Below are 18,572 nucleotides of genomic sequence, written 5' to 3' on the forward strand. Positions count from 1 at the left end.
CTCCATGGGCAGCCTACTAGATTGCCAGACGTTTTCCAGCTGAAGTGTATGTGGGTTAGTAGGGGAACAATGTGTGACAGGGAGTGTGTGTGTGAGTGTGAGAGAGAGAGAGAAACAGAGTGTGTGTTGGGGAAGTGTGTGAGTGATTGTTTGTGTGTTTGGGGAGAGTGTGTTGGCATGCTGTCGCTCTAAGTTCAGACAGCAGCCTGAGCAACCAATCCTGTGGGTGAGGGACATCCCTCCCCCTCCACATCAGCCTCTGGATCTGCACAGCAATCTTCGTCCTCTCCCACCCCCGTAGAAGCAGCTTGCTCTGTCTGCCTGCCAATTCCACATTAATGGTTCTGTGATTCCCTCCGAGTTCTCCCACAGCCTCTTCAGCTGCCAGGAGCAGCATCCTCAGCAGCTCTTTGAGCTCTCCACACTGAGGAATGTCAAAGCTTGCACATGCCTGCAGGGCAGCCGAGTTCAAAACAGTGAGCAGAGTGGTCACGGTGGGCATTGTGGGATACTGGGGGAGGCCAGTTATGGCAACATAATGAACAGCAGCGTCTACACTGACACTTTGTCGCTTTAACTTTGCTGTAAAAAGCTCCATGTCTGTTGTCCACGTGGTTTTATTGTTTCGGCAAAACAACAGAGATTTCCGACAAAACTGTATAGTGTGGACAATGCCTTAGAGAGGGAGCAGCTCGTTCCCATTCTGCTCGCTACAGTGTGACAGCATCCACCATGGAGCTGGTCGGTAGCATAGTCCAGATTGGTGTTCTGCTGATGCATCAGTGGCAAGGCACGTCCCGTCAATGGTGCCAGAAGTGGTGGAGCCAGAGGACCATACCCCCCACTTTGAACATCATTGTAGTTTTGGATGGCAGGGGTCAATGTTGCCCACCAAACCACAAGCCTCGGGGAGGTGCAGAGTGGCACATGTGGGAAATTAAAATATAAAATATTAGTCTAGCTACAGATATAATTTTCCAGATATTGTGGAGTAACATTTCTTTTATAATAGTGGCTCCTGGGTGCAGCAAGCAAGGGGGAAAAATTGTAGGAAAGGGTAGAAGACCAAGCTGGATGAGCAAACATCTCAAATAGGTGATTAAGAGAGAGCAGAAATCTTACAAGGAATGGAAGATGGGATGGATCAGCAAGAAAAGCTACTTTTTGGAGATCAGAAAGTGTAGGGATAAAGTGGGACCTGCCAAAAGCCAAGCAGAGTTGGACGTCACAAAGAAAATTAAAAACAACAGTTAAAGGTTCTATAACCATATAAAAAAAAAAACAAGGAAAGAAGAAGTGGGACTGCTAAACACTGAGGATGGGGTGGAGATTAAAGATAAGCTAGGCATGGCCCAACACCTAAAGAAATACTTTGCCTCAATGTTTAATAAGGCTAATGAGGAGCTTAGGGGTAGTTGGAGGGTGCCTATTGGGAACGAAGATATGGAAGTAGAAATTACCATATCCGAGGTAGAATTCAGACTCAAACAGCTTAATGGGACTAAACTGGGGGGCCCGGATAATCCCCATCCAAGAATATTAAAGGAACTGGTACATGAAATTTCAAACGCAATAGCTAAGATTTTTAATGAATCTTTAGGTTCAGGGGTTGTACTCTATGACTGGAGAATTACTAATATAGTTCCTATTTTTAAGAAGTGTGTGTGTGTGTGTCTGGGAGGAGCTGGGGGAGAGAAGTGATCCAGGAAACTTCAGGCCTATTAGTTTGATCTTAATTGTTTATAAGGTCTTGGAACAAATTTTGAAAGAAAAAGTAGTTAGGGACATAGAGGTAATGGGGCGGGGGGTGGGGAAGGAACACTCTGTACCTCGGGGGAACACCATACACCCCATATTCATCCTTATAATATGATTGTGTGGTATCCAATGCAAAGTTTGTCATGTGGGTGTCTTTGGAAGGCTCATGATGCACTGAGCATTGTTGTTATAGTAATGTTATAGATTGTAAATTCATGTATGTAGTTATGAGGCTGAAAATGTGTCCTCGTGGCTTAAAAGAAGCCCAGGCAAAACTCCCCAGGAGCAAAGGGGTAGTTAACACCTCATCAGGGCATGTATGGGACAAACCTAGCCCAGCCTCGCAGGGGGAGGGATAGCTCAGTGGTTTGAGCATTGGCCTGCTAAACCCAGGGTTGTAAGGTCAATCCTTGAGGGGGCCATTTAGGGATCTGGGGCAAAAATTGGGGATTGGTCCTGCTTTGAGCAGTGGGTTGGACTAGATGACTTTCTGAGGTCCCTGATATTCTATGATTCTATGAACAAAGGACACTGGCCTAGGCAGCAACAAAGGATTTGTTGGACTCTCAAGTGAGTCACCCTCCTTCCTTTGGTCAGTTTGGAACTATGATGAGGTAATGCTCACCTGACTCTGAAGGGTGGGAGGCAAAGCCAAGAGGGAAGAAAGAACAGGATAAAAGGGAGAGACATTTGCCATGCTCTCTCTCTCCTACCTCCACCAGCAGATACCACCACCGAGCAACTGAAGCACTGATCAAAGGGGAGAGCCTGGCTGAAGGGCAACCAGCCACTCTGTGGTGAGAAGCATCTAAGTTTGTATGGGCACCAAAAGTGTTAAGATCAGCTTAGAATGCGTTTTGCTTTTATTTCATTTGACCAGATCTGACTTTAATCTCTTAAAATCTATCCTGTGTAATTAATAAATTTGTTTTTGTTCTACCCGAAGCCGTGCATGTGGTTTGAAGCATGTCAGAGACTCCCCTTGGAATAACAAACCTGGTACATATCAATTTCTTTATTAAATTGATGAACTCATACAAGCTTGCAGCGTCCAGCGGGCATAACTGGACACTGCAAAACGGAGGTTTCTAGAATTGTATCTGGGACCAGAGATATTGGCTAGTGTCATTCAGTTAAACAATCCAAGCAGCGGCTGGCCAAATGTGCTCACTCATGTAGCTGGGAGCAACTTACATGCTAGAGGCTGTGCGTGAACAGCCTGGGAGTGGGGGTTCTCACAGCGGAGCAGGGTAGGGCTGGCTCCAGAGTCGAGGATTGGAGTGACCTAGCAGATCACTGGTCCAGATAATACCAGGGGAATGTCACAGGGGGAAAATACAACATGGTTTTACAAAAGATAGATCATGCCAGACCAACCTGATTTCCTTCTTTGAGAAGATAACTGACTTTTTTAGACAAAGGAAATTCAGTAGATCTAATCTATCTGCTCTAATTTACCTGGATTTCAGTAAGGCATTTGATACAGTTCCACATAGGAAATTATTAGTTAAATTGGAGAAAGATGGGGATTAATATGAGAATTGAAAGATGGATAAGGAACTGGTTAAAGGAGAGACTACAATGGGACATACTGAAAGGTGAACTGTCAGCCTGGATGAGGTTACTACTGGAGTTCTTCAGGGATCGGTCTTGGGACCAATCTTATTTAACATTTTTATTACTGACCTTGGTACAAAAAGTGGGAATGTGCTAATGAAATCTGTGGATGACACAAAATTGGGAGACATTGCTAATATGGAGGAAGGCTGGAATATCATACATGACCATGAAAACTGGAGTACTAGAAAAGGGATGAAATTTAATAGTGCAAAGTGCAAGGACATGCACTTAAGGACTAACAAGAAATTTTGCTATAAGCTTGGGACTTTTGAGTTGGAAGTGACAGAGGAGGAGAAAGACCTGGGTGCATTAGTTGAACACAGGATGACTATGAGCTGCCAGTGTGATGCGGCCGTGAGAAAGGCCAATGCAGTCGTAGGATGCATCAGGCAAGGTATTTCCAGTAGAGATAGGGAAGTGCTCGTATCATTATACAAGGGACTAGTGAGACCTCATCCTGAATACTTTGTTCAGTTCTGGTCTCTCACATTTAAGAAAGATGAATTCAAACCAGAGCAGGTGCAGAGAAGGGCTACTAGGATGATCTGAGGAATGGAAAACCTACCCTCTGAGGGGAAACTCAGTGTAACCAAATGAAGGCCGGGGGAGCTATGATTTCTCTTCACACATACATCAGAGGAATAAATACCAGGGAGGGAGAGGAGTTTTTTTAATTAAATGCCAATGTTGACACAAGAACAAATAGATATAGATTAGCCATTAAAAAGGTTAAATTTGAAATTAGATGAAGGTTTCTAACCATCAGAGGAGCTGAAGTTTTGGAACAGACTTCCAAGGGGAGTAGTGGGAGGGAAAAAAAACTAACTGGCTTCAAGACTGAGCTTGATAAGTTTTTGGAGGGGATGGTATGACGAGACTGCCTACACAATGGCATGTAGCTAATGTGCAGCTACTGGCAGCAGATATCTCCAATGGCCAGTGATGAGACACTTTATGGAGATGGCTCTGAGTTACTACATAGAATTCTTTCCCTATTTGGGGTCGGGAAGGAATTTTCTCCTGGGTCAGATTGGCAGAGACTCTGGGGTTCTTTGCCTTCCTCTGCGGCATGGGGCACGGGTCACTTACAAGTTTAAACTAGTTTAAAAGGTGGATTCTTTGTAACGTGAAGTCTTTAAATCATGATTTTGGGACTTCAGTAACTCAGCCACAGGTTGTGTGTCTAGTACAGGAGTGGGTGGGTGAGGTTCTGTGGCCTGCAATGTGCAGGAGATCAGACTAGATGATCATGATAGTTCCTTCTAACCTTAAAGTCTAAGGCTCTGTCCACTTTGTCAAACTGTTTGGCATTTAGCATTTGCCACATGGGTCTGAGTTTGATTTATCTTTTATTGGTAGCCTGGTATTTGTTCAGGGCCCACTAGGCTAGCATTAATTGAAGTCCAGAACAAAAATCAGCTTAGAGTGAGTTTTTTTTCTTTAATCAGCACACTGATAACTTCTGTTAATTTTCCATACTGAGCTGACTGACTTTGTGCTAGAAGTAGCTATGCAATGCTGGGGGAGGGCAGGGAAAGATGAGGGACAACGTTTGGTTCAGAAGATGATACCGTAGCCCAAGAACACAGGACAAACCTCGACGTTCCCCTTAGTACACTTACAACAGCACGCTGAGAGCACAATGGCTGTTAAAGCATTTTATTCATTGAGACCCTTCCAGGCAAAAGGCGTCTTGATTCAGTAAAGATCAGTGGCACGTCTCAAAGAGCCGACTTTGCCACTCATAGAGCCCCACTCACTGAATCTCCTGTACTGCCCTGGCCTCAGCAGGTATTGGCGGCCTCTGTAATTCGGCAATTCGTAAAGGATCCAGTGTCCGTCCAGCACAGAACAAGAGAGCATCTCGTGGGCGCGTAGCTGGTCCATGACTTGCGGAGCGTCCTCGGTTAACTCTACCATCTTGCCTCTGTGATCCTCCTTCTCATAGATCTTTATCCTATAGGTGCCCCTGTGCTGTGACAGAAAACGAGACAGGGTAATACAGTGACTGCACCAGGCTGGCTGCCTGTGATTCTGGGCCCTGAGTCAGCCCTGTGCCCTGCTCCAGTGATGCAAAGGGCGCTTAAAACTGCCTCTGGTCCCCAGAGGAGGGGAATCCTTGAATGCTGTAAAGGCAGCGCATCCACCTATTTGACTCAGACCTACACCAGCCGTGACTCCCACCCTTGGTGCAGGGAGCATGTCTGGGGTCGGGAGGAGGGAGCCCATCAAAGTGCAAGAGAGGGCGGGGCTGAGTGTACAATGCTGGCCAATCCTCAGTGAGCACAGTGGTCTCCTGGGCTATGCCAAGTTCTGCTGGGGGCTGTTTCAGGCTTCAGCAGCCCCAGAATCAAGGAAACTGAGAAGTGACTTTGTTCTAAAGAGTCACAGAAAATATTGGAGCCCAATTCTCCCCTCACACTGGTGTAACTCTGTGGGCATCACTGATTATTCCTTATTTTACAGCAGTGTGAGGGCAGTGGGCCCAGTGTATCTCCAAATGCCCAGAAGTTATGGAAAACTTTTCCCTTCTTAACTCAAAGTATGTTGTCATTTACTGTCCATAGACTTAACCAAATGAGAGCTGCATCCAGGCCCTGAAAAGGTAGTAGCAGTGGAAGCTTTCCTGTCCTATCCCTTGAATGTTCCCCTAGCCATCCTGGATGGATGACCACTAGGAGGAAGAAAGCTGTTCTCGTTTTCAGTCCCCAGTAGCTCGGCTGAAAATGATCAAATAAGAACCTTATGACGGTGGTTTGGGCAATGTTACCGTTTTTGGAAGAAAAAAAAAAAAGAGGCAAAATGGAACTCACAGTTGGGATCATCCGGCAGGACTTAATGGAGGTGCTGAAACCCTCAGACTGCATGTCAGGATAATCTCCCCGTTTCAGAAAGAACTGCTGTCCCTGGAAGTTGGGACGTTCATAGAGCATGAAGCAGCCACTTTCCACGCGGACAGAGTTACAGCGGCTGAGCTGACTTTGCAAATCCAGACGGTCGCTGCTGCACTCAACGGAGCGGCCCTGGAAGTTTCTGTCCTCGAAAAGAATGATCTAGTGCAAGAAACAAACGGCACAGTTTTCAGTAACATCCTATACAGTGTGACTGCGTGCTGGCATTCCAATTTCTCTCTGTCCAGCACAGTAAGCATGAAATGTCTGGGCCTTACGTTTTACTTACAAGTGTAAGTGAAAGCAGAATTGGGCTCTGAGAGTTTAATATACAGGGACTATTAGAGGCAGTAGGTTCCCTCACTCTGCATTTTTGATTCTCCTCTCCTACTGGGATAGGCCAGAAGTAACTCCTTTGACATCAGGAGACTAACTCTGATGTAAATGAGAGGGGAATCAGGTCCCTGGCTAACTCTGTTGTAAATGAGAGGAGAATCAGGTCCCTGGCTTCAGACAGACATACCAAACAATCCAGTCCAGACAGGTTTCTCTTACCTTTTCCATCGTAGTTGGATTCAGGCTGCAAGCCATAGTACTCCAGCCGGGCAACTGCCTTTTTATACCTCACAACCAATGCTAAGTGTGCACACGTTAACAAAAGTCTTTTCTCTGCTCATAGAGCCAACTCATGACTATGGGGTCTCATTCATTCTTTGTACTGGTGTCCATAGTTTTTGTGTAGTGGGGAACAGGTTTGATTCCTATTGTTACCAGTGAGCAGTTCTGGGCCCTGGATCTGTCAGCTCAGCCATTTATACACTGAAGACAACATAGTTCAGGAAAAGGGAGAAACTTCTGGCCAAGTGACAGAGGGGACTGGATGTGATGGAATGAACAATCCTTTTCTTTAGAGACTCTGCAGTTGCATTGTTATTAGTGAATGCACAAGTAGTACAATAAAGATGGAAGAGAGTTCAAATGACAACATAGAAAGTAGGGAGATAAAAACAGAAATGTGTACGTCAAAAGAATGTCAAAAGGGCTTAGGTAGACATCTCGCGTGTTTTAGCCATTCAGTAGCTTTGGGGTCAGCAGTACGGAGTCTGGAATGGCCTCCTGAGAGACCAGCATGAGGTGAGCAGTAGGTGCGCAGCGTCCATCCCCACCCGCAGCCACACGGGGCTGTTCTGGATCCCCAGGTGTGGTCAGTATCCACACACCTCTCTTCCCCACATCTGAAATGGTTGAGCTTGTACAACAGATAATGTGGCAGCCTGAAGGCAGGAGGTCTTCCATCAGGATGAGTGATGAGAGAGAAATTTCGTAGACAGGGAGCAGCTCGTTCCCATTCTGCTCACCACAGTGTCACAGCGTCCACCGTGGAGCAGTTGAGTAACATAGTGCAGATTGAAAAGGAGGACTTGTGGCACCTTAGAGACTAACCAATTTATTTGAGCATGAGCTTTCGTGAGCTACAGCTCACTTCATCGGATGCATACCGTGGAAACTGCAGCAGACTTTATATATACACAGAGAATATGAAACAATACCTCCTCCCACCCCACTGTCCTGCTGGTAATAGCTTATCTAAAGTGATCATCAGGTGGGCCATTTCCAGCACAAATCCAGGTTTTCTGACCCTCCACCCCCCCACACAAATTCACTCTAACACCAGCAGGAGAGTGAATTTGTGTGGGGGGGTGGAGGGTGAGAAAACCTGGATTTGTGCTGGAAATGGCCCACCTGATGATCACTTTAGATAAGCTATTACCAGCAGGACAGTGGGGTGGGAGGAGGTATTGTTTCATATTCTCTGTGTATATATAAAGTCTGCTGCAGTTTCCACGGTATGCATCCGATGAAGTGAGCTGTAGCTCACGAAAGCTCATGCTCAAATAAATTGGTTAGTCTCTAAGGTGCCACAAGTACTCCTTTTCTTTTTGCGAATACAGACTAACATGGCTGTTACTCTGAAACCTGTCATAGTGCAGATTGGCGTTCTGATGATGAGTCAGTGGCGAGGCACTGTATCTTTGAAAAGTGGCCTGGTGATTATCTCCTGGATTGTGTCAAGGAGGTTCTTCGCTGCAATATTATGCCTGATGTTAGAAGGAAGGATATTAGAAAAGACTGGTAGCCAATCAGTGTTTATTGGTCCTGTAGTCCCTGTTATTCTCATCATTTGATTCAACAGCACATCAACTAGCATGGTGTGGTAAGAGTTTAACCACACAGGAGCACAGTGTTGCCCAAGTGAGTAGCAGAAAGTTACTGCTGAACTGTCCAGTGCTTGCACATTAGCTCCTCAACTTGAGCCTGCAAACTTCTTTAAGAGGCCATTTCTGCTGTTAATTTTCTGTGCTCTCTTGGTGGTTTGGGTGTTAGGGGTAAGCATGCAAGCTAGAGTGACTCCTAGATATGCTGGCTTTTTTTTTTTTTGTGTCATGAGCCAGTCATTCTCCATTCAAGAACAGGTTGAGTTCTTGTGAAGCATTAGCTTGAGTGAGATGAAACCATGACAACACTGTCTTTGACATACTGAGATTAAGTCTTCACTTCTTCCAGTCCTAAGGGTTGTCTGCCGTATCTTGGTTCAAGTTGTCCCCAGTCTTTTTGAAGTTTTTCTCTTGACATTAGACAGATGTCATCTGCACACTTGAGTGGCCTTGAGGTAGTTGGAGACAGATCGTTTGAAAACATATTGGATATAAGTAGGGGCAAGGACAGATCTCTGAGGGATCCTGTTCTTCTGGATCCCCTAAGCATTCAGTTTATTTCCTAACGTGGTTTGGAATTGTCTGTTTCAGAGCATCATTTCTATAGCCATAACAACCCATCAAGGTAATGTCTTGACCAACAAGGCAGTGTGCCAGATGGCAGCATATGCTGCTTTTCAGTCAAGAAGTCCAGCCCTGAACATCACAGGGCACTGTGATCGAGGTGTCCAAGATGCCCTCAAGCTCTGCTGCTGCTTCTCCAAATCTAAAAGTATGGAAAAAACAGAGGAGAGCTGCCTCCCCACTTATCCAAACAAATGGTACCTGAGCCTCATGGGATAGGGCTGATAGCTGTAACAACAAAGGTTGCCACTCACACTGCTGAAATTAAATCTACAGTTTCCATCCGACAGAGCACCATGACCGAGACTGAGTGCGCTGCAAGCTCTAGCCAGACAGACTGGTGAAGCAGAACAGACTTTCTGAAGTGGAAGATGATTTTAAAGAGAACAAATAACAGGTTATAAAGAGCTGTAATGATATCAAGACAAAACTAATTGGTCTAGAAAGCCACTCTAGACCATGTAACATGAGGACTGTGGGTGTCTCTGAGGGAATAGAGAAAGGCAAACCTTCTGAATTTGTCCGTAGATTGCTAAATTGTAGGATTTTCCAATAGCTTTTTATTTTGATATAGAATGGGCATACCCGGACCCTTGCCCCCCAGCCAGCTCTTGGAAGTCGGCTTAGAGCATTTGATTGTAAAGCTCCTGAAGTTTACCACTAAGAAGCTAATACTGCAGAAATCCAGAGAGAGACATGGAGTGGTTATGGGAAGAGCCAGCAATTAAAATACTGCTCTCTCAAGATTATGCCGTGATGTAGTTGGATTGAGGGCAACTTTTTACTAAGTGAAACAATTGGCTAGGAAGTTTATTAAATACCTGGCTAAGCTCTATATTAAGAATGGGGTTAGTATCATTCATTTCCCCTTAGGAGGAAGAAAAATACCTCCAAATTCTGCAGACTCCCCTTTGCAAGACAAGATGTTTATGGAATGATCAGAGTGTATGGAATTTATCTATTGCTCTCTGAAATCAGATATGGTTGCTGTAAACAAGTTGGGTGCTAGCTGATATTGATATGTTAGTTTTTTTTCTCTTTTTTTCTCTCTCATTGGGGCTGAAGGGTTATAAAATTATTAACAATTTACTTCCTATTGCCTTAAATCATGTAGAAGGAGCATCAATGTAAAATGGATCTATCATCATTGCTTTATTAGTTGGTGCTTCCTGATGGACTAAAGTATATGTTGTTTCTATTGGTTGGAAATAGATGACTACTATAATTGTAATGTTCAGAACCCCAGGGGCTGTGAGGATCTCCAAGTTTTGCCTGCCCTCTCTGGTTAAAAAACAATCCAAAACTACACACTTGATAAAAATATTTCTTTTTGATGGTATGGTACTAACATATATTTCTCTTTCCACTATCTTTTTCTTTCACTTTATTTAATCCCTCTTTCTGCCTCCATGCTGGGAATTTCCTTCCCATGCCTGTAGAATATGTACCAGGAAGCTACTCTCTACCCCCAGATTATATAACTTTGGCTGCGTAGATATTCAAAAGCTGTTTACTGCGCAGGAAAATTTTCAATGTCTCATTCATTCACTAAGCGGCTTTATATTTTAACAAGGATGGCTCTGAGAACTAAATGTGTGTCCTGAAATATAAAGGGTTTCAGTAACCCTATTGAAAGAAAAAATATATTCAATGCGTAAAGAGAATGCTGCCATTGCTATGCTCCCGGAGACACATCTGACAAACTTGAAGTTTGTAAACTGAGATGGGGTAGGGCTCTCTGTTTCTAGTTGCTTTAAATTCTAAAGTGAGAGGTATTGCTTTAGTAATACCTCCCAGGACTATGAGGTTATGTGGAAGGGTTAAGTGGAGCCAACCCTAAGCATGGACCAGACCACTTTGCCTTTGGGAAAGGCTTGCAGGGAGCCAGATCCTTGATGATGACTTTAGATCCTACTTGGTGCTCAGTCAGGTCTCCTTTGGCATCAGACCATGCCTTGGTGTTTTACACTTTCCTGTCCTCTCTCGCCACCACACTCCTCTGTAGCTGCAGAATCTGCATCTGCAAGTCCTGTACCCAGGCTTCTGATGGGGCTTCTCTAGCCAGATAGACTGAATGGGGTTAATTATATCCTTCCACACTCTCACTGGTCTTTCCATCAGGCCACATTGGGGGAAAAGGCTGTGGATTTGCATCCCTATCTCTGAAACGCATTAATACCAGTAAAAAGCACGAGGAGGATGTGTGGCACCTCAGAGACTAACCAATTTATTTGAGCACAAGCTTTCATGGGCTACAGCTCATTGCTGCCTGTTGCAGCACCTCTTTTTTTCTTTTCTTTTTGATTGTCTTATTCATTCATTCAACCTGTCCTGCTGCTGGCTGACTGACAGGGAAAGGGAACCTTTTGCTCTACATCCAGCTGGGTGCACACTTCTTTGACAACTGACCCCACAAACCATTGTCCGAGTCAATAGCCTTAGGCCCCTCCGTGCTCTGCAGAACACATTGCACACCAATTGTTTCGCTCTCATTAGGGCAGTCACAAATTTAGTGTGGAGGTCCACCACCTCCCAATGTGAGAAAGCATTGACAACAACTAGCACATACTTGTTCCCCCTTGGTGATAAGGGCAGCTCCCCAGTACAGTTGATTTGATCTCCTTTCCATGAACCTCTGGGACCTATGTCAGCTTTTTTACTTTCTTTGAGAGCTGGATTGTGTCTGGCACAGATAAGAAGCATCTTCAGGTCCCTTTTCCATTGTTTCCAACCTGTCTTTGGCCTCTGCCTGTTTGGGATGGGCCCATGCACCCATAAGAACAGATCTTTTTGCATATTTTATGATCCAACCCATACTAAATCATTTTTTGATTTTACACAGAGGAGTTCTTGCTTTATTACTAAATTTTGACCTTCATTTGTGTTTTGGCTGAAGGCTTGTTCCCAAAGGGATCCTAACTTCACATCCTGTTTTTGAATTCTTTGTAGCCTCTCCACTTTTTTCTTAATTTCGATTTGTTGATGGCCTCAGGTGAAATCTGTTACAGGGACAGTTTTCAAAATGGTATCCCATGGCCAGAGCGGTCCTTTGTCTGCTGCATTATTGACTGCTAGGTCAACTGTCACATAGTACTGAATTTGATTTCCCCGTTACCGGTAACCCGATATTTGTTCTGAGCCCATTATTCCAGTATTAACACAGTTCCTCTGAATACATAATTCAAGTCCAAAACAATGGTAAGCTTAGAGTGCTATTTTTTTTCCAGTACGCTGATAACTTCTCCTAATTTTGCATACACAGCGGACTTACTTTTCTTACTTACTTACTTTTTTAGTTGTACTGTAAAGTGTTTGACCATTTTGCTTTTTAATCTGATTGCTGCTAACCTTTTTTGGTTTGTGTATATGTGGCTGCTGTCACCTGTATATCTAATACTTTTTTAAAAATTTTGCTGGCATGCATTTTTTTAAAGATTGTATGCCATGTGCTAGAGGGGCTCTTTTTACATTTAGGCAGCATTTCTGTGTGCCTGGGTTTCCCTACCAGCCAGTGGCAAGTGGCACAGGATTGTGGGAGACACCAACCGGACAGCTGGTTTGGAGAGACTTTGATACCATGGAAGTGGGGACTGTATGGTGACCTAGCCAAAGGGCCAAGCAGGAAGAGGGAGCACCCTGAGTCAAAAAGACAGAAAGAAGAGTCGCAGTGTGAGTAACTGATGGAAGGGGTTGCCAGACCGGGAGAGAGCTGCTCCCCAGATGTAGCCACAAAGAGGTACCCCCAGCGCTGAGTGAACCCCACGACAGGCTGTTTAACACAAGCTCCAATATAGCACAGCACTTAAGCTCATATGTAACTTTGTCAGTGGGACTATTCATGAGCTTCAATTAAGCACACGCTTAAGTGTTTTGCTGGACCAGGGCCTCGCGCTGTCCCCAGAGGCCATGCCAATCGCTTCCAGAATGCCAACACGTTTTGGGCAGTCTGTCTAGAGATTTCTATTGAAATAGGGCCGGTCTAGACAAAAAATGCTGCATCAGCTCAGCTGTGCTGCTGTAGTGTTGTAATGCAGGAACTCCAACACCAACAGGAAAGTCGGTGTCGTTAATCCACCTCCCCGAGAGGCGGTAGCTATGTCAATGGGGGAAGCTCTCCCGCTGACATAGTGCGGTCTGCACGAGGAGTTAGGTGGGTATAACTGTGTCGCTCAGAGATGAAGATTTTTCACACCCCTGAATGATGTAGTTATACTGACGTAAGTCTGTCATGTAGACCAGTCCTTAGTCAACCATATGACTGTACAATGTACTGGAAACAGGCTATTGGTGATGATACTGCGTAGCTCTTATTACAAGCATCTTGTTACATTGCTAGGCTTCTGGCACAGAAAAAAAGCTTGAATTGTTGATCTAAGTGCAAAACTCAACTTGGCCTGACCCATGGAGTCCCCATGAAAGGACCGTACTGTAGCGTGAGGGGTCAGGCTAAAACTGAATGTCTTGTTGCCTTTGCTCTTGTTTTCTGTATTTAATCTTGTCTCTAATACACCGATAGCTGTACATACAGATAACCTTGTAGTTTTATAGACTAGATTACAGTCTTTCTAAAACTCTGAACTCGCACCACTGTCCATGCAGAGAGTCAGGGATCAGGACTCATCTTACTGTAAGCAACAGTCTTTTCAGATTCAAAGTACACCTCCTGCTGGTATGGCTGGGGAGCGCTGCATGACTCCCCCTCCATTACCCTGGCGAATGCTCTGTATGACTCCCCACCAAAAGCATGGGCCTCTGCCCTCCCCAAGAAGCAAAGGCTCTCCACCTGCAGGGAGAACAGGGGTCCTTAGTCCCTCCCACCCTGAGATGAAGGGATAGGAGTAGGGTAGCTTCCAGGCCTCGCCCTTGAGCCTGGGTGTATCTGCTTGGATGGGTGGACTGGGCCAGCAGCATTCTTCTCTTCCTGCCTTCCACAGTCCTCTGCTGGGCTGGTCTTGGTGGCTCCTGCAGTTAAGCCCACATTGAGGTCCATGGGGCTGTTCAGTCCTCTCAGAGTTATTGTTTCAGGCTGGCTGCAGACGTCTCTGAATTGGTTTCACCTGGGTCATATTTTCAAGCTTTGCTTTCACACCCCTGGGACAGAAACCTCAGCTTTCGTTACACACTGTAAGTGCCAGTATAATCAGATAATTCCAGGAGCTGGGGCCCTCAACCCAGGCCTGTGGTGCCTATGGCTAGTTAGCCCTGCCCTGCATCGGTGCTCAGGTAACTCTGGCCCCAAGGTTCGGCCCCTGGCTGGGGGAAGTGCTGTGACTGGCGCTGCCTCTCGGTTGGGAGTGGGATGTGGCTGATTCCTGCCATCACCTGGGTGCCCAGCTCTGCCTGCTCCATGCCTGGTGGATGAAGGGGCTCTGGTGAGGCTCCCAGGGACCTCTGGCCAGGCAGTGAAGGCTAGCGCTCAGCCCAGGACCCCTCTAGTCCTCGCTCCAAATCTCTGGCCAGGGGTGGGCTGGAGGATTATGATCTAAAGCACAGCTCTGCAGCTGTCATCCTCTCTATGGGCCGCGTCCTGGATGTTTCAGTTTCTTGCTCAGACTCCTGCACTGTATTCTGGGTGAGGCCTGCACAGCCCTGTTGGTGCCCCCGTACTCCCGTCTGTCGCTGCCTAGTGTGTCGCTGCCTAGGCCTGAGCCCCATGTTTGGCGTTGGGCACTTTGTGCTGGAAGTAGCTATGCAATGCTGGGGGAGGGCAGGGAAAGAAGAGGGACAACTTTTGGATCAGAAGATGATACCGTAGCCCAAGAACATAGGACAAGCCTCGAAGTTCCCCTTAATACACTTACAACAGCATGCTGAGAGCACAGTGGTTGTTAAAGCATTTTATTCATTGAGACCCTTCCAGGCAAAAGGCGTCTTGATTCAGTAAAGATCAGTGGCACGTCTCAAAGAGCCGACTTGGCCACTCATAGAGCCCCACTCGCTGCATCTCCTGTACTCCCCTGGCCTCAGCAGGTATTGGCGGCCTCTGTAATTCGGCAATTCGTAAAGGATCCAGTGCCCATCCAGCACAGAACAAGAGAGCATCTCAGGGGAGCGTAGCTGGTCCATGACTTGCGGCGAGTCCTCGGTTAACTCTGCCATGTTGCCTCTGTGATCCTCCTTCTCATAGATCTTTATTCTATAGGTGCCCCTGTGCTGTGACAGAAAATGAGACAGAAAATGAGACAGAAAATGAGGCTGCTGTGGTCCTGGGTCCTGAGTCAGCCCTGTGCCCTGCTCCAGTGATGCAAAGGATGCTTAAAGCTGCCTCTGTTCCCCAGAGGAGAAGAATCCTTGAATGCTGTAAAGGCAGCACATCCACCCTTTTGACTCAGATCTACGCCAGCCGTGACTCCCACCCTTGGTGCAGGGAGCATGTGTGGGGTGGGGAGGAGGGAGCCCAACCAGGCACAAGGGGACAGGGCTGCAGTGTACAATGCTGGCCAGTCCTCAGCCAGCACAGTGCTCCCATAGGCCTGGGGTTCTCAGTCTTTTTCTTTCTGAGACCCTGTGACAGGGCGTGCTTGCCGCATGCTGGTACTGCAAGGGTTAACTCTACTCCTTGGGCAGAGGAGGTCACTCAGCCTCGGCCCTGCTGGGCATGCTCCATCTGGAAACCAGGTATAAAAGGGAGCAGCTCAGCCCAGCTCAGCTCATATGGTGTTGACTGTTGAGGAGGAAGGTGCTGAGGCCCTTCCTTAAAGGCGGAAACCAGAGATGCCAAGACCCAAGAGAACACCCAAGCTCCTGCAGACACCCAAGGAGCAACGGAGCTGCAGAGGGCTGCACAGGCTGAGGAGCTTATGGACATCGGCGATTCCAGGACTACTACACCAGGGACAGGGTAGGAAGTAGCTCACGGGGACGAGGCATTGTACCAAGTGGTGTCTGTGTGTTTTGGATGGATTCCCCACTGACTCAGTGGTCAGCATTCCTGCCACTGTTAAGGCCCTGAGCTGGGACCTGTTGGAGAAGGGAGGGCACGGGTCCCCCTACCCGGTCACCACTCCCCTGGTGGCGGCCCACTTTCCTGAGCGTCCACCAGGCCAAAGAGCCCTACTGAACAGGGCAGCCGTGCTGACTTGGGCCACAAGGACACAGAGCCCTGAGAAAGGGCAGCCACACTGACATTTATACGTAGGCCAAGCTATCCCAAGACAAGCGGTGATTGTATAGATTCAGCTGCGGGGCCATAATTACCCTCACCCTGTCCCAAGAAGGGATGGGGCACACCTGCCCCATGAGAGGCCCCCCTAACATGCTGTAAAAACTCCATGGCCCCCTGTGCCAGAACAACTGTTTTTCTGCATATAAAAGCCAGGGCTGGCATTAGAGGGTAGCAAGCAGGGAAATTATCTCTGGGCCCTGCGAAGCTCAGCTGCTCTGGCTTCAGTTTCAGGCACGGATGGTGGGGCTTTGGCTTTCTGCCCTGGGCCCCAGTGAATCTAATACCCACCCTGCTTGGAGGGCTCCCTGAAAGTTGCTCGTGGGCCCCCAGGGGGCCTCGGACCCCTACTTGAGAACTGTTGCCATAGGCTACGCTAAGTTCTGCTGGAGGGCGTTTCAAGCTTCAGCAGCCCCAGAATCAAGGAAACAGAAAAGTTACTTTGTTCTAAAGAGTCACAGAAAATATTGGGCCGAAATCTCCCCTCACACTGGTGGAACTCTGTGGGCTTCAATGAGTTGTTCCTTATTTTACACCAGTTTGTGGGGAGTGGGCCCAGTGTATCTCCAAATCCCCAGAAGTTATGGAAAAATTTTCCCATCTTAACTCAAAGTATGTTGTCGGTCACTGTCTATATTCTTAACCTAAGGACAGCTATACCCACACCCTGAACAGGCAGTAGTAGTGGAAGGTTTCCTGTCCTCTCCCTGCCATGTCCCCCAGCCTGGAGGGATGACCACTAGGAGGAAGAAAGCAGTTCTTGTTTACAGTCCTTGGTAGCTCGGCTGAAAACAATCAAGCAAGTGCCTTATGATAGTGGCTTGGACAACATTGCCGTTTTTTAAAAAGCAAAATGGAACTCACAGGTGGGATCATCCGGCAGGACTTAATGGAGGTGCTGAAACCCTCAGACCGCATGTCAGGATAATCTCCCCGTTTCAGAAAGAACTGCTGTCCCTGGAAGCTGGGACGTTCATAGAGCATGAAGCAGCCACTTTCCACACGGACGGAGTTACAGCGGCTGAGCTGACTTTGCAAATCTGAACGGTCACTGCTGCACTCAACGGAGCGGCCCTGGAAGTTTCTGTCCTCGAAAAGGATGATCTAGTGCCAGAAAGAAATGGCAGAGTTTTCAATAACATCCTATACAGTGTGACAGCGTCCTGGCATTCCAATTTCTCTCCATCCAGCACACTAAGCCTGAAGTGTCTGGGCCTTGCATTTTACTCACAGTGATGATAAATTGATATACTCCTTTAACTTCAGTGGAATTGATCCTCATTTACACAAGTGTAAGCGAAAGCAGAATTAGACTCTCTAAGAATAATATACAGCGACTAATAGAGGCAGTAGGTCCCCTCGCTCTGCATTCTTGTTCTCTTCTCCTACTGCTATAGGCCAGGAGTAACTCCTTTGTCATTAAGAGACTAACTCTGATGTAAATGAGAGGAGAATCAGATCCCTGGCTTCAGACTGACATACCAAACAGTCCAGTCGAGACAGGTTTCTCTTACCTTTCCCATCGTAGCTGGATTCAGGCTGGAAGCCATAGTACTTCAGCTGGGCAACTGCCTTTTTATACCTCACAACCAGTGCTAAGTGTGCACACGTTAACAAAAGTCTTTTCTCTGTTCATAGAGCCAGCTCGTGACGCTGGGGTCTCATTCACTCTTTGTACTAGTGTCCATAGTTTTTGTGTAGTGGGGAACAGGTTTTATTCCTATTGTTACCGGTGACCAGTTCTGGGTCCTAGATCTGTCAGCACAGCCATTTTTACATTGAAGACAACATAGTTCAGGAAAAGAGAGAAACTTCTGGCCGAGTGACAGAGGGGACTGGATGTCGATGCCATCACAATCCTTTTCTATAGAGTCTCTGCAGTTGCATTTTTACTAGTGAATGCATAAGTGGGACAATAAAGACAGAAGAGGGTTCAAACAACAAAATAGAAAGTAGGGAGATAAAAACAGAAATGTGTACGTCAAAAGGGCTTTGGTAGACGTCATGCGTGTTTTACCTATTCAGTATTTTTGGGTTCAGCAGGAGTCTGGAATGGCCTCCTCAGAGACCAGCATGAGATGAGCAGTAGGTGTGCAGTGTCCATCTGCACCTGCAGCCACACAGGGCTGTTCTGAATCCCCACATGTGGTCATTGTATGGTACTAATGTATATTTCTCTCACCACAATCTTTTTCTGTTTTCACTTATTTTTTCACTTTATTTAATCCCTCTTTCTATCTTCATGCTGGGAATTTCCTTCCCATGCCTGTAGAATATGTACTGGGAAGCTACTCTCTACCC

General features: G+C 46.6%; 1 protein-coding gene and 1 pseudogene across 1 annotated transcript; both read right to left on the minus strand.

The window, feature by feature from the left end:
• Positions 1-5,076: 5,076 nt before the first annotated feature.
• LOC140896003 (gamma-crystallin C-like) lies at positions 5,077-6,833 on the minus strand (annotated as a pseudogene).
• An 8,140-nt stretch (positions 6,834-14,973) lies between these two features.
• LOC140895857 (gamma-crystallin B-like) lies at positions 14,974-17,794 on the minus strand. Its single transcript, XM_073306648.1, has 3 exons — positions 17,786-17,794; positions 17,136-17,375; positions 14,974-15,262 (listed from the first exon to the last, which is right to left on the minus strand). The coding sequence occupies exons 1-3, from the start codon at positions 17,792-17,794 to the stop codon at positions 14,987-14,989; spliced, it is 525 nt and encodes a 174-aa protein (XP_073162749.1). The 3' UTR covers positions 14,974-14,986.
• Between the last annotated feature and the right edge of the window lie 778 nt (positions 17,795-18,572).

Source organism: Lepidochelys kempii, chromosome 11 (assembly GCF_965140265.1).
Source record: "Lepidochelys kempii isolate rLepKem1 chromosome 11, rLepKem1.hap2, whole genome shotgun sequence".
NCBI classification, from domain to species: Eukaryota; Metazoa; Chordata; order Testudines; family Cheloniidae; genus Lepidochelys; species Lepidochelys kempii.